Below are 13911 nucleotides of genomic sequence, written 5' to 3'. Positions count from 1 at the left end.
TGGTTGTGTCTTTGATGCCTTTTCCAGCTGCTTCGCCAGGACAGACCTGCAAGTTGTTGTGCTTTACCACACCACAGAGCTGCTCCCAAAAAACACCTTGCAAGCTTGTCACCAGAGCGGGGTACCCCGAGACGGCGGCGGGGGGCGCAAGGGGGTTCAGGTGTGAGCGGATCTCGAGGGGAGCTGTTCCTGTCCCTCCCGTCGGTGGAAGCTCCCACCGTGCTCTGCAGTTCCCCATCACGGAAGGCTTCCCTGCCGTGTCCCGCAGGAGCAGCCGGGGCGGGGAAGGGGTTAAGGGCAGGGGCGGAGGGGCCCGGCCCGGCCCTACTTAAGGCGGCGGCGGGCGCGGGCGGCTCGGCGCGATGGCGGCTCCGCGCCGGGCGGGCGCCGGGGGGCTGCGGCGGGACCCGCAGGACGGGCGGCTGGACCAGATCAACAAGGTGGGGCCGGGGCCGCCCTCCCGAGCGGAGCCGAGCCTTGAGGGGACGGGGCGGAGGGTTCCGAGGGACGGCATGGGGACTGGGGGCAGCGGCGGCCGCGCCGGGGTTGACCTGATGCCCGGCGGGGATGGGGCTGCGGAGGTGCCGGGCGGGGCGAGGAGGGAGCTGCTCCCCGCTTCTGTGTGTGCTCCCCTCCGCTTCTGTGTGTGCTCCCCTCGGAGTGGAACCCAGCTGCAGGAGGCTCTACAGGGAGGTTTCTGTCCGTCCCCTCCGTCGGCGGTGTTGCCCTCGCAGGCGGCTTTTCCTTCTCCAGCAGCACACCGCTGAATGCTCCGGGTCCGTTTGCCCTTTGGGAACGTGCTCCAGCAAGAATATGAGCTATTGTTCTCGCGAAGGGCTTCAACCTCCCTCCAGTGTGACTTCCCCCGGGAGCGAGGAGGTTTTGCTGCTCAGAAGAGCTGACTCAAGCCTTTCTAGTTTTTAATGATGGGGCTGAATGTGGAGCCCGGGATGGTCGGAGGTCTCACGAGCCTTGGGCAGGGGGAATGGCAGCTCCTGGATTAGTGTAAAGTACTCTGGGCTTCGTGCCCTTCATGGCAGGGTCAGGCAAGGTCCTTTCCCCGGAGCTTGGGGATTTCCTCATCCCTTACTTGGCATGGTCTGTGAGGGCAGCTCTGTTGGCATCCCTCCCTGGCAAGAGGAGTTCTGAGGGCAAAAAGAAGGTTTTAACCTTGAAACAAGCAACGCTGGGATTTCCAGTGTCATTTCTGGGTGGGTTTGGTGGGCACTTGCTGATTTAGTCAGCAGCACTTTGATGTTATAGGTGCAGAAATAGAAGAGCTGCGGAAGATGAGAGCCCAGAAGAGCTGATGGGCTTGCCTTGCTCTCATACTAACTAGGCCATGAAAAGTGCTAATATATTCCTTGAGATAGCAAAAGTCGAGTTTCTGTAGGTCACTGGAGAGGGAATGACATCATTAGAAACCAGGAGGCGCTGTGGAATGATTGGAAAAAGAGGTGCTGCAGCATAAGGGTGTAAAGTAAGAAGACTTGTCTAAAAAGGAGCCTTTGAAACCTGCTGTTGGAAGACTGGCATGGAACCCCCTGTGCTAAGGAGGGGCATAGGTGGGTCTGACCATCCGCCATAGCCAAGGTGATGTTGACCCTTGGGTTGAGGAGGAATTGTGTTGTACTTATTGCTGCAGTTTCTGCTGCTTCGGAGTCGTCCTCCAGCATGACTTGGGCACTGGGTGGATACGTGATCTTTTATCTGGTAGGAGCTGTAGGACACAGTCTGGGAAGCCATGCACACTGCTGTGCCCCAGGGGTAGGGGTCTTCTTCCTCCCAGGCAGGGGACAGGCTCCTATCCCTCCTCTAAGCAGCTATCACTTCTGGGAGGCTTTTTCTCTGGGTGAGGTTTGCATGACAAAAATGAAACAAACCACATAACTTCACACTGAGGGAAGTGAGAGCTGCTTGTTCACATCCTCGCTGCCCTGTGTCTTGGCTCAGTGCATGGAGAGGGGATTTGAGCAGCTAGAAATCAAGCTGGGGTAGTGGCAGCCTGTGGATCCTGAGCAGCTGTTGCATTGAAGCGGCTCTGGGCAGTAAACTCTGCTGCTGTGCTCAGCTTGCTCTGCCAGCTCTGCATGGCAGCACTAGAGGAGTTTGCTGTGAGCATGGCTCACATCTTGCTCTGACACAGAGCTGATATGTAAACCTGGGCTGATGCTGTGGCTAGAGCCAGGGAGGGGGTTTCCCAAGCTCCTGGGCTGCAAACCAGTAAAATGTTCCTAATAAAACTTATCAGGCCAAATTCCTATCAGGCTTGATCTTATTGTCTCATCCTAACATCTCCCTCCCAGCCCTGTTTTCCTGGCTGGTTTCTACCCTAGAACTCTCAGTGGGATAAGGGGCTTTGGCAGGCAGCACCCTGAGTGCACATGTGCTGCTGAAGGACAGCTGAGTCCCAGTATTGACTTCTCTCTTCCAGCCCAAAACTCTCCTCTGGGATCCCCTCTTGGCCGTTCCCCTCTTCTGGGGAATGGCAATCACATTGTTCAGCCTCGTGCATCAAGGTGGCAAGTTTAATCCAGCACAGATTAGTTTCAACCTAGTTTTACCCTCTAATGCTGTAGACTGTGGGGAAGGAATCCAGTCTGCCATCGAGTAGGTGCCTGCTTCATCCAACACCAGGGTAGGCATGAGCATCTCTTGGCCCCTTCCCAGCCCCAGCAGACAGGGTGGCTGGCATTGAGCATTTAAAGAGTCCGGTGAGAGCTTGGCCTGCCAGCTGGAGCTGTCTTTTAGGGGAGTGAGGAAGGATCTGTTTTCTCTTGGGTTGTCTTTGCAGGTAGCAGAGACTTGTGTGACTGAATTTATTGGCTTAGAAAAATCTCTCTGCCCAAGAAAGGCTGTTCAGGGAAGGAGTGGGGGAGAGGCTGGGGCTTATTAGGCAGTTCTTATTAATAGAACATGCCCCTTAAAATGGGAACTTTAGCAAAAGTCTCTAGGAGGAACTTCAGGCACTCTGAGTCTGAGTCACTGGCCCTGGGGACTGAATTCCTGTGTGCTATTGTGTGTGCCTTATCGAAGTCACAGCCTGTCTTGCATACAATGTGGTAGGTGAAATGTCTTTGAAATGGTTCCCCTGTTGCTTCCTTTGGTTTGGAGCAGAGCTGTGACACTGGTAGGCTGTCAGTTCCTCTCCAGTTGATATGTAAGGGGCCTGGGTCTTAGGTGTGTGGATAATGTCATCTACCCTGCTGTCTAAAGTGCTGCCAGAGGCTGTTGGAGCCCTGAGCACATGTCCCTCAGCCATAGTGCAGGGGTGTAACGTTCCCTTTGGTATCCACCATTTCTGTGCTGCTTCTTGCTCCCAGAGAAATGCAGCACCCTGCTCTCATATCCTTTGTCTGCTGCTCTTGCAGGGCAGGAATGAGGCTGTCACCTGCTAGCCAGGAGGCTCTCTGGCCCTATTTTGGTTCTCAATGATGTTTGGCAAGTTCCCTCTACAGGGGCTATTCAGTGGCAAAGGCAATAGGTAACACGACTCTGCTCTCTGGTGACTTCTGCTGCTTGCTGAGCCCAGGTCTCAAAGCTGAATTGTGCCCTTTGTGCTGGGCTGGCAAATGATACCCCTGGGTAGAAATAACTGAGATAAATGAAATCGGGTTGGCAAAGGAAAGCAAAAGAAGGAACTGGGAACTTTGCTTTTCACCACGGTTCTCAGTTTGAGTTGGTGTCCATGGTGATTAGGGAAGTCTGTGTCACACTGGTTTAGTGGGCATGGTGTGTGGTGTCCCATCTGGAGTTTGAGAGGTGGGAGGAGATGACAGCCACTTCTGTCCTAGTAGAGCTTCCTCAAAACCTTAGTTAAGCAACACGTGAAAGACTCAAAACTGGTGGTTAACTGGCAGTAAAGGTTTGAGGACTCCCTGGGCAGGTCCAGGGTCCTCTGTGCCAGTGAGGAAAGAGGGAGCAACTTCAGGTGTGTTAGCTGGAGGTGCCTGGAGCATGTGTGGCAAGGCTAGGGTGGCATGTGGCCATCGAGCATGAAGGGCTTGGGGCTGGCTGTGGCAGCAGGAACCAGGCATCAGCTTGTGGCTGCAATGCTCAGGAGCTGGCCCAGCAGCCAGACTGGCACAGAGCATGGCACCTGGGGATAGCTGCTTCAGTCTTCCTTCTGGGAGAAACAAGAACATGTCCTGGAAGCTGGAGGGCATCTGGGTTACTGATGACTGAAGTGATCTTCTGCAGTCCCAATGCTCTAGTACCTGTAGTTTGGGTTTCTTTGGAGCAGTGGTGTTCTTAATCACAAGCAAAGCTGCCTCAGTGCCACCAGTCTGTTGTTGACTCATTCCAGCCCTCCTTGAAGCGTGGAACATAGTGGCGAGGAACACCTGCCCAGAGCAGAGAACAGCCTTAGCCCTCTGTCCACTCTAACCCCTGGAGGGGTTTTATCCTGAACAAGCCATGCATAATCTATGCAGATGTTAATGATTTCTATGCTGAAGAATGTGGTGTTGCTGAACACAGAGGGAGTGATGAAGCTGTCCTGGGCTGGCTGGAACTGGGTAGTGTGGGAGGGGAGAGACAGGAGCAAGACCCTGCTGCTCGCAGCTGTGGGGGGTGTTGCTGGCAGGACATAGCAGTAGAGCTGGCTCTGCAAGTTGTGTTTTGTTCTCTTGGATGCCTGAAGGTCTTTGAGGTAGGACAAGTAACTAGAAATGACCCAGGATTGCCTCTCCAGCCTGAGCAAGGTAGGGGGGAAAAACAGTTTGAGACAGTGAGAGCCCCTTACCTCAAAATACCAGTTCTCTCTTGGGTGCATGATGTTCTGCAAACTTTGCCTGTTCCATTTGCTAGCCCTCAGAGTTTATCCAAGAGTTTGAAATCAGACATCAGAGTGCTTTTAGCGAGGAGTAGGAGCCCTCACTGGGAACAGATGCCAGATACATGTGCTGTGTGTGCATAAGCAGAAATACATGGAGAGCTGAAACTTTGGGTGAGGAAGAAGAGAGAGTTTCATGTAGTTATTCCAAAGGCATATGGGGTCCAGTCCTCCTTCAGGCTGTTGATGGGAAATGTGAGACAGCAGAGGCATTCCCCTTGCACTGGAATGTTAATGACAAGGTGTGGAGGGATTCAACCCATTCTCAAGCCTCTTGGCTCCGTTGCTTAGATGTGTCTCTGGGAGTTGCACAGGTCTGCTGGGTAGTGCTGTATTTGTCCATGCCCTCTAAGGTTTTGTTTTCCTTTGCACCTTTAACCTTGGGGATATTATTTTTTTTCCTGTTTTAGGAATTTCTCTGTGACCCAAAGTTCAGTGATGAAGAAGATCTGGAGGAGAAGCTGGCAGTGTTCAAAGGTGAGGTCTGGAGATTTCCCTGTCCTTTCAGCCTGACTATTTGCTCTGAACAGATTCTTTTCCTCAGCACTTGGATGCCTCCTGCTTGCTTGTGGGACTTGGTGAAGCTCCCTGGAGAGCTGGCTTTCCCACGTGAGCCTTTGTGCTTCTCCCACTTGCAGTGCAGGGACTTGTCACCCTGCAGAGATCCTGCCTGGTGGCTGCTATTACTGCAAAACCTGCTGTGTGGGCAAAACCCCGGGGAACAGCAAAGGAGGATGGTTTCTATCTAGATACTTAGACAAGCTAGCTGATATAATGGATGATGCAGCAGCTGGACTCCTATTTTTCAGTGAGCAGGAGGACCTCTTCCCACAGAGTTGAAATCTCAGCTGCTCCCTGAAGGAGTTAGAGACTTTCTCTCTGCAAAAGTTTCTTCAGTCTGATCTGCTGCTTCCTGAGCCCCATGGTACCAGAGGCAACAGCAGTAATGTGTCTCTAGTCCTGGCCAAAGCCTGGCTCCAATGGGTGAGCAGATCCAGGGCTTAGTTTTGGGCCATTTGCTGGGATTGGGGGGATAGAGAAACAACTCAAAAACCCAAGGTCCTCTGGAGTTTGTCCCTAAAGTGCTTACAGGGCAAGATTTGGCAGGGCTGTTCTGGGTGCATCCACTTTCTTGCCAAGCAGTGGCTGGAAGCAGTTGGGAAAACATGCTGTCTGCGTCACACTGCCCTCAAGGTTTGTCCTCAGCCCAGCTCTACCCAAATAAAACCTGACCTTGCTTCCATTTCAGGGGTTGCCTGTGTTTTCCCTTTGAGTTTCAGCTTTTCAATCCAGCATGGAAGAAGCTGACTGGGGTTTTGTGATCCTTTACCCTGCTGGGCATAGCAGAGCCTCCTGCCCTCCCCCTTCTTTTTCTGTTGCCTTTTGTACAGCTTTGGCTTTTGGCTGTGGTCCAGCATTATTTTTCCCATCACAATTGGGGCTCTTCAAACATTGCAACCGTAGGTCACAGGCACAGAGTTCCCTGTAACGAGAGCCTTTGGCATCTCCTCCCGCTGCCTCGTGAGTTTGCCTCCATGGCCTGTCCCACTCCCCAAACGCCTCCTCCAGCTCCTCCAACAATCACCTCATTGTGTGATGATGGGGGGAGTGTTTCTTCTCTGCCATCCTCCTCGTTGCCCTCCCCAGCTGGGCCCAGGGAGCCCCTGTCCAGTGTTTGTGTAAATGCATTTGTGAGGGGAGGGATCCCACCAAATCCCTGCAGCTGGGATGGGAGGGAAAGATGAATGTGTGAGCTTGAGAGCACGATGATGTAAACCTGCCTCTGTTCTCTCTGTGTTTGGCTAAGTGTCAGATGAGAAGAAAAGAAAACGTGCTGGGCACAGTCAAGGCAGAGCTGGGTTTGTGTCCCTGAGCACATACTGGGAGGTGGCAGTCCCTGACCCCTGCCCAGGGAAGTGGCAGTTCATTTGCACAAGGTCATTATGGTGCAGCAGAGTGTGGGGAGAGCCAGTTCCACATCAAGCATTGCTTTGGCCCCTAAGCACTTGTGACAGCACCAGTTTCATCTAGGATCAGTTGCTTAATGCTTGAAGGGAGATGTTTATCCCTGCCTGAATGAACAGCTTTGGTTTGTATGTGATGTTGCTGTAGGTCTGTCCTGGTCAGCTCAGCACCAGCCGAGACCCAGGTGGAGACATGTTGAGCCATTCCTTTGCCTCCTGCCTATAGCTGCTCATCAGCCTGGTTAACCCAGGACCTCCCCTCAAAAACACAGGTCCTGGGAAGGCTCTGATATGTGAAACATCCCCTCTTCCCTTTGTCTCCTTGAATTAGCATGCCACTTCTCTGTTCATGCTCATCTTGCTTGCTGGTATCCCTGGAGCAGAGGCAAAAGGTCTTTCCCCTTTGGGGAAAGGAGCAGCCTGGGAGGTCTGAGAGTCTTCTGAGGCTGTTCTGGGGAGTGAATGCTAACTGCAGGGCAAGTGGCGATTTCTCCAGCTCAGTGTGGATGGATGGCAGCAGCAGGCATCTTGCTCTTCTCATTTAGCAGAACTTGAGATGATGGGGGGCTCCCTGTGGTGCTAGGAGCTGTGTTGTCTGTAAGACAAATCCTTGCTTGAAGAGCTTAAAGTCTAAATGGGGAACAGCTAGTAAGGGGTGTTGAATAGGGAGCACACAGATGTGCCACTCCAAAGGTCAGAAGCAGCACAGGACTGAAATTGTGAGTTTTCCCACTCAAATCAGTGTTCTGTCTGTTACAGAATGTGAACTTTTGTCCTGCAAAACTAACCAGGAGCAGGCTCTGCCCTTCTCTGAGGATGCTAGAGTTGTCCTGTTTCACAGCAGGCTGGAAAAGGGAAGCAACCTGCTCCTGGGCATGTTCTTGGCCTCAGCTTCTTGATGCAGTCCATGAGCATCTCTCCTGGCAGGTGCTGCTCTGGGAGTGCAGCGTGGCATTGGGAGGACTGTGGAGCCTGACCCTTGCTATTGCAGGCAACTACGTCATTTAATCTCCCTCCTGATCCGATCAAGCTTCATTTGAGGAGTGCTCAGGGTTCTGTTTTCCTTGCTACTCCTTCTGGGAGGCTGTTCCAGAGCTTTGTTTTTTTGGCTGGAAACCTTTTAATGCTATTGGTGGTTAGCTGATCCCTTGTTCTCATGCCAGTGTTTTCCTTCAGTGTAAATGAAAAGCAGCCACAATTAAAGAGCACTTAACTCTAGAGCCCTGGAACTCAGTTAAGGGCACTAAAGCCAGGTCTTGATGGTCTCCATCTGAACTGTTTGCATTCAGCAGCATATCAATCTTAGCCCCTAATCTTTTCTTTCATTGCTCTAAGCAGGCAGGGCTCCAAAGCCCTGCATAACCCCTGCTCTAGTGTTCTGCTAACTTGCTTCTGTGTCTCTTTCCAGAGAAGTACATGGAGTTTGACCTGAACAACCAAGGCGAGATTGGTGAGTAACTCAGGGATGCTGGCACTGGGCTGCAAAAGCAACAGCCTGCTGAGGTGGTGTCTGCTGCTGTATCTGCTGCTTCCCTCTGCACTTGTGCTGCTGAGGAGAAAAACATGAGGGCTTTTCCCCTATTTAGCCTTGCTTGGGTCTTGATTGCCAGTCAGGGGCTTCCTTGGCTCTCTAGCCTCTGCCTTTCAGGTTCCTCAGTCTCTCCTCACCTGCTTAAACCTCTTCTCAGTCCTGTTTTCCTCCTGAGTTTCTGCTTAGCTCCTCTACTTCTTTCTGCATTAAGTGATTTTTTTTCCCCTTCTCCCTTTTTTTCCACTAAGGATTTCTTCTCAATCCTCAGCATTTACAGAGCCGGAAAACTGTGGGACAATCAAAACAATCCTGAGTTTTGCCTGGCTTAGGGCAGAAGCTGTATAAAACCATGAACACTTTCAGTGCAGAGCAGCTCTTTGCTGGAGAGGGGAGCAGGGGACTTGGGTGTGAGTCTGGCTTGGCTGAACAGTGCTGGTTTGGGCCCAAGAAACACCAGTTATGTAAAGATCCAGCCTTCTGCAAGCCTGCAACTGACGCTGGAGTGTAATTACTCACATGCTGCCCCTTCCAGGAGGCTGCTGCCTCGCTCTCCTCCTCCAGCTGAAGTAAAGCCTGTGGGGAGCTGGAGGAGGCCTGACTCAGGGCTGCGTTGCAGTTTCCGGAGGGAAGGGGCCACAGGTCACAGCAGGCAGCAGAGCAATGGAAGGAAATGGCCTGTGGTGCTGGGCAGAGGCGCCTGCTCCCCACAGCCTGTTTGTCTCCAGCTTTAACCCTGGCGTTGCTTCCTTGCTCCTTGTGATTCTTGGCACCCCACCTCGAGCTAGAGCGCCGTGTCCTCACGTGTCCCTGGACCGCTGGGAGAATTGTCCCTCTTCTGCATGTGTGGTGCTTTTCTCTTGAGCTGCACAAATGGGAAGTGGTGCTCTGTACTGGGAAGTACAGCAGTGCTGGAAGGCTGCTCTTGGCTTTCAGAAACCGCTTAATGTCAGCCTCAGAGTCCACAGGTGAGGCAGTCTGAGATGGGAACTCATGCCTGTGTCCCTGGGGTTGGTCTGTGCTCAGTGTGGTCACCTCTCAACACCACCTTGCTCTTGCAGATTTGATGTCTGTCAAAAGGATGATGGAGAAGATGGGGGCTCCAAAGACCCACCTAGAGCTGAAGAAGATGATCTCTGAGGTGACTGGAGGGGTTAGCGAGACCATCTCATACCAGGACTTTGTCAACGTGATGCTTGGGAAACGCTCTGCTGTGCTTAAACTGTGAGTGTCTCTGCCAGGGAGTGGGGGAGATGCAGGACCTGAACTGGTGTGTTGGGGGAGCTGGGAAGCAGAAGTTGTTCTGCCTGGTGCAGGTGGAACTGTGCACACTTGATGTTCATGAAGGGGAGACAAGAACCCTTGTGAAGTGGGAGTTTGCAGAGAGAGATGAGCGTGTGTATGTGTTGAGGCTAGATAGTGGTGAATGCTCACAGAGGAGTTGCCTGCAGTGTGTTAACACAGGCTTCCTCCCACATGCTCTGTGCAGAGTGATTCTCCCCCTTTCCTGAGGTTGTGCAGGCACCCAGGACTGCAGGACTTCTTCCCATCTCTTCCCTGTGAATACCAGTCCAGCCAACAGCAGCGGTGCTGGCTCCTGTTTACCCCAGGATGCCCCCTCCCTGCCTGATTTTTGGAGAGATGGGCAGTAGATGGGAGATGGGATACATGCTTGAAACAGCTGGCTTGTGCTGGGAGAGGTTTTTTCTGCAGAACAGGCTGCCAGCACTAGCCTCCCACGGCCTCCTCTGCCCTCTCAACAGGGCTCTGAAAGTCCTGCTGTAACAAATGGCTTCCAAACACTTGCTTGGCTCCATCTCCACCTCACTGAAGCCTGACTTTTCCTTTCACAGCCATGGGGGCTGGCCCTGCTTTTTTTTGTCTGTAAGCACAGTGAATAGGGGCTGCTCCTCTCCATCCCCCTTGCTCCTTTCTGAAGGGAGTTTTAGAAACACAGCCAGCTTTCGAGGCAGGTTGGGAGGAAGGATCTTGTTCCCACGTCTCACATAGTCCCTCTCAGCTGGTATGTGCTTGCTGGCAAGGAGTTTCTCCTCCCCCCTGTGCCTGTGTGTTGGGATGCTCCTCTTCCAAGCACTGTCAGACCTCTCACACCCTGCTCCTCCTTTCTTTCTCCATGGAAGCAGGCTGAGCCTGCAGCCTGTCCCATATCTCTACCTTTTGTCCCAACTGCAGCAGCTTTCACAGATGGGTCCTTTCTTTTGCTAACAGACACCCCATTGTCTGTTGGACTCTTTAAAGCAGGAGCAGAAATGTAAAACTCGTCCCAAAAGAGCAGTGCAGCCCTTTGATCCAGCGTGGCAGCTGGCATTCCCAGCGTAGCTGCGGCCCTCAGGGAGGAAGACAGTGCTGGTGGTTGCAAAATGCTTGGGATTCTTCAAGCCAGTGCCTTGCTCCTTGACTCTCTTCTCTTCCCTGGCTGTACTCACTGTTGCTTGCTTGGTGTTGGCTTTTGAATGTTCTGCTGTGTGGTTATGTACAAGGTGAGCCAGGGATGGTATTTGCCTTTTTGCACCAGGACTTGGCATGCAGTGTGTGCCCAGAGGATTTCAGAAGTGGCTGTCTAAATAAAACATGCTAATCCTCTGGGCTCTGAGAGGGAAACCAGTAGAGGCTTTGGGAACTCCCTCCTGGAAGCTGCTGGTAGCACTGTGCTCTGTTGGCCTTCCCTCCTCTGTTAATTAGCGGATGCCCTTTGCATAGGAGGCAGATGCTATTTTTCAGCCCGTAAGACAATCCCACCCCAATGATCTGTAAAGATGCACCTGCTTCTTTTTTTTTTTCCCATTGGTGTCATCCATTGTGTTTTGCAGGGTCATGATGTTTGAAGGAAAAGCCAATGAAAGCAACCCAAAACCTTCTGGTCCGCCTCCCGAGAGAGACATAGCCAGCCTCCCTTGAAGAGGACTGGCTGTAAGAGTGGCACTGTTTGCTTTGCTGGTCTGTAACAGAGGTTACCTGTGCTTTGTTATTTTTTACCGTGGACATTCCTAGTTGTCAACTAGTTTTCAACTAACCTGCCTTAGAGGAACAGCAAGGGAAGCTGGAGACCTCCAGCTAACGTCTTTCTGCTGCATTCCTTACCCGACATGATTTGTTAGAAGCTGTAGCACCAAGTGTAATGTGAGACCAAAAACCAAATAATCCTGTGATTTTACTCTTTCCTCTGTCCTTCCTGCATATCTGAGATGAGGAGCTACTTCCCTCTCACTGTATCAGAGCTGTGCTTGTCATGACAGGTTCCTGAAGGGCTTTGCTGCCAGACATTGAATGTTTATCTGGCAAAGCCTCTGACAGCAGCTTCGTGGGTGCAAAGAAATAAGTGCCTTCTCTGCTCCATCCTATGTATCCTGACTCTGGACTAGTGAGCAAGGCTGACTGCAGGGACAGCTTCTGTCTGCTCCCTGGGGTCATCCTGTGGTCACCAGGTCCAACACCGGCCACTGACAAGTGAGGATGATTAAAAGTTACCTCAGAAGACCTTCTTCCTGATAAATCTCTGCTTGGATCTGACCAGAAGCATAACCTTTGAACAGGTCATTGTCTGTCCTGTCCATCCAGTGCAGAAACAAGCCTGCCTTCTGCCCTTGCAGCCCCCCAGGAAGGCCTGGGGGGAACGAAACCTTCAGGTGAAAGGAAGCTGGGTGACTAAACTGTGAGCTCTGCCAGACCAGTTGCAGATGACGATCCATCTTCACACAGCTGCTCTGTCCCTCTGACTTTTGCAGACCTCCCTGTATGTGTTTCACCGTGTTTCCTGGGGTTATTCAGTACATTTCCCAATGGTTAAACCTTCAAATCTGCAAAATATGAATGGCTGTAAGTGTGGAGTGTAGGCTGGGACCCAGCTGTAGCTGTGCTATCCACACTGGTTGCTGCGGTGATTCTTGCTCTGAACACAATTTCTGGAATCCAGATGTTTGCTCTTTGCCCTTTCCCTGCTATTTTCTTAAATGTTCTTGGCAGCTTTTAACCTGGTTTTATTTTTTAAAAAAGAAATCATGATTTAATAAATAATCTTTAAAGGAATTACAGATGATTAACTCCACTAGGCTGACTGTTCCTGCCAAAGGCTGCACTTTTCAGTAAAGAAAACATACTCACTACTGTTTGCATGAAAACCAAAACTGTAATGGAGAGAAAAATTATGAGCAAAAGCAGCACCAGTCTACTTTTAAGGGCTGAAAATAAATCTTCTGAAGCTACACTGTGTGTCAGTGTATTAGTTTAGCTCCTCTGAAGCTTGGTCCTTATGATTGGTTGCAGATTAAGTGAGCTTGTTTCCAAGGCTGTTAATATAAACCCTGAAATAGATCCTAGAGATAGGTTTGGACTGTCTTGATCTGATCTTTATCTGCAGTAGCTGACTGAATGCCATGGAGTTTGTGTTACAAAATGCAGGGGCCACCTTCTGAAAGCTGTCTGGGGTGGGTTTTTTTTGACTTGCTGAAAGGAAGCAGGTGGCAATGCTTGTTTTAAGGAAAAACTTGTTTATCAAAAGCAGACACTTGTAATGCTTCCCTTGAAAGAGTAATATTTTTTTCATCCTTTGCTCTTGAAGCAATTCCCAGAGTTTCTTGTTTGATGTGAGTTATCAAAATGGAGATCAGGCTTCCTGGGGGAATAACTAGGTACACTTTTCCAGTGCACCTCAAAAGGACAGAATTGCCCTTAGATCAGAGCCCTGTGTCCGCTTTCTGCTGCCTGTTAGCCTCTGGGAACCTACCTGCTTTTCTGGGCTATATTCGTTAAAGCTGATGTGCAGTTAGAAAATAAAGGGAGCATATTACACAAGGGAAATTTGGATGTGGTTTGCCACCGTTCAGGTCACTGCCCAAAGCCATCACTGCTTTTGTAACGCTGGAAATCTTTGTCCTTCTTGTCCTGGAAAAGAGAAACACAACCTGCTTCAAATAAACAGTCTTTCTCAGCACATCCTTGGCCCCACAGGGCCAGGGGGGACACCTTGCTGAGCTGGCAAGCTGAGTGGGGTGTGAATGCCCTGAATCTGAGGTAGGAAGGAGCAAGGAAAGAAACCCAGCTCCTACTGTGACAAAAAAAACTCCATGCTGGTTTTGTGGGGCTTAGGAGTACAGTAAAGCTGTCCCTGCTCACAGAGCTTCCATGTTTTCAGCTCAACCACATGTAACTGGAGGTGTACAGGGACCAAACCTGAGCATTGGCCTCTGCTCCCTCTGTAGCCTGTGCTGAGGGGGAAGGATTAGCTTAGAGCTGCAGCAGCAGTGGACCCTTCATGGCCAATGCATCAGAGTCTCATACCAAGGGTTGATGGGCTGAGAGGAGCAGCTGCCTGCCAGCTTTCACCATTGCACAGTGAGGAGACACACCCAGCAGTACATCCTGTGCTGCATTGGTACAAATCCTTAGAGAACACCTCTTGTTATTGTGTTCAGTGAGTCCTCTGCCTGGGGTGGGTATTGAGTATATTGAGTAAACTCTCATCCCTCCTCTGGCAGGGCAGAGGGTTCTGTCCTCATCAGTCTCAGAATCATGGAATGCTACAGCAGGTTTCCCTCGCTCAGGGGGCACAGGAACATGTCCAGGTA

General features: G+C 51.4%; 1 protein-coding gene across 1 annotated transcript; it reads left to right on the top strand.

Annotated features, from left to right (window-relative positions):
• The first annotated feature begins 351 nt into the window (after nucleotides 1–351).
• AIF1L (allograft inflammatory factor 1 like) lies at nucleotides 352–12551 on the top strand. The gene is made up of 5 exons (XM_062011588.1): nucleotides 352–440; nucleotides 5245–5311; nucleotides 8207–8248; nucleotides 9388–9550; nucleotides 11158–12551. The coding sequence occupies exons 1-5, from the start codon at nucleotides 363–365 to the stop codon at nucleotides 11243–11245; spliced, it is 438 nt and encodes a 145-aa protein (XP_061867572.1). The 5' UTR covers nucleotides 352–362; the 3' UTR covers nucleotides 11246–12551.
• Nucleotides 12552–13911: the final 1360 nt, after the last annotated feature.

This window comes from Colius striatus, chromosome 19 (assembly GCF_028858725.1).
Source record: "Colius striatus isolate bColStr4 chromosome 19, bColStr4.1.hap1, whole genome shotgun sequence".
Taxonomy (NCBI): Eukaryota; Metazoa; Chordata; class Aves; order Coliiformes; family Coliidae; genus Colius; species Colius striatus.
The sequence above is the reverse complement of the archived record's forward strand: the minus strand, read 5'-3'. Positions and strand labels throughout refer to the sequence as shown.

Bases quoted from the DNA above. Each gene is read 5' to 3' on its own strand.
- AIF1L (XM_062011588.1), top strand. From the start codon at position 363: ATGGCGGCTCCGCGCCGGGCGGGCGCCGGGGGGCTGCGGCGGGACCCG. The intron at 441-5,244 runs GTGGGGCCGGGG...TTCCTGTTTTAG, and splicing joins GGCTGGACCAGATCAACAAG to GAATTTCTCTGTGACCCAAA. The intron at 8,249-9,387 runs GTGAGTAACTCA...TTGCTCTTGCAG, and splicing joins GAACAACCAAGGCGAGATTG to ATTTGATGTCTGTCAAAAGG.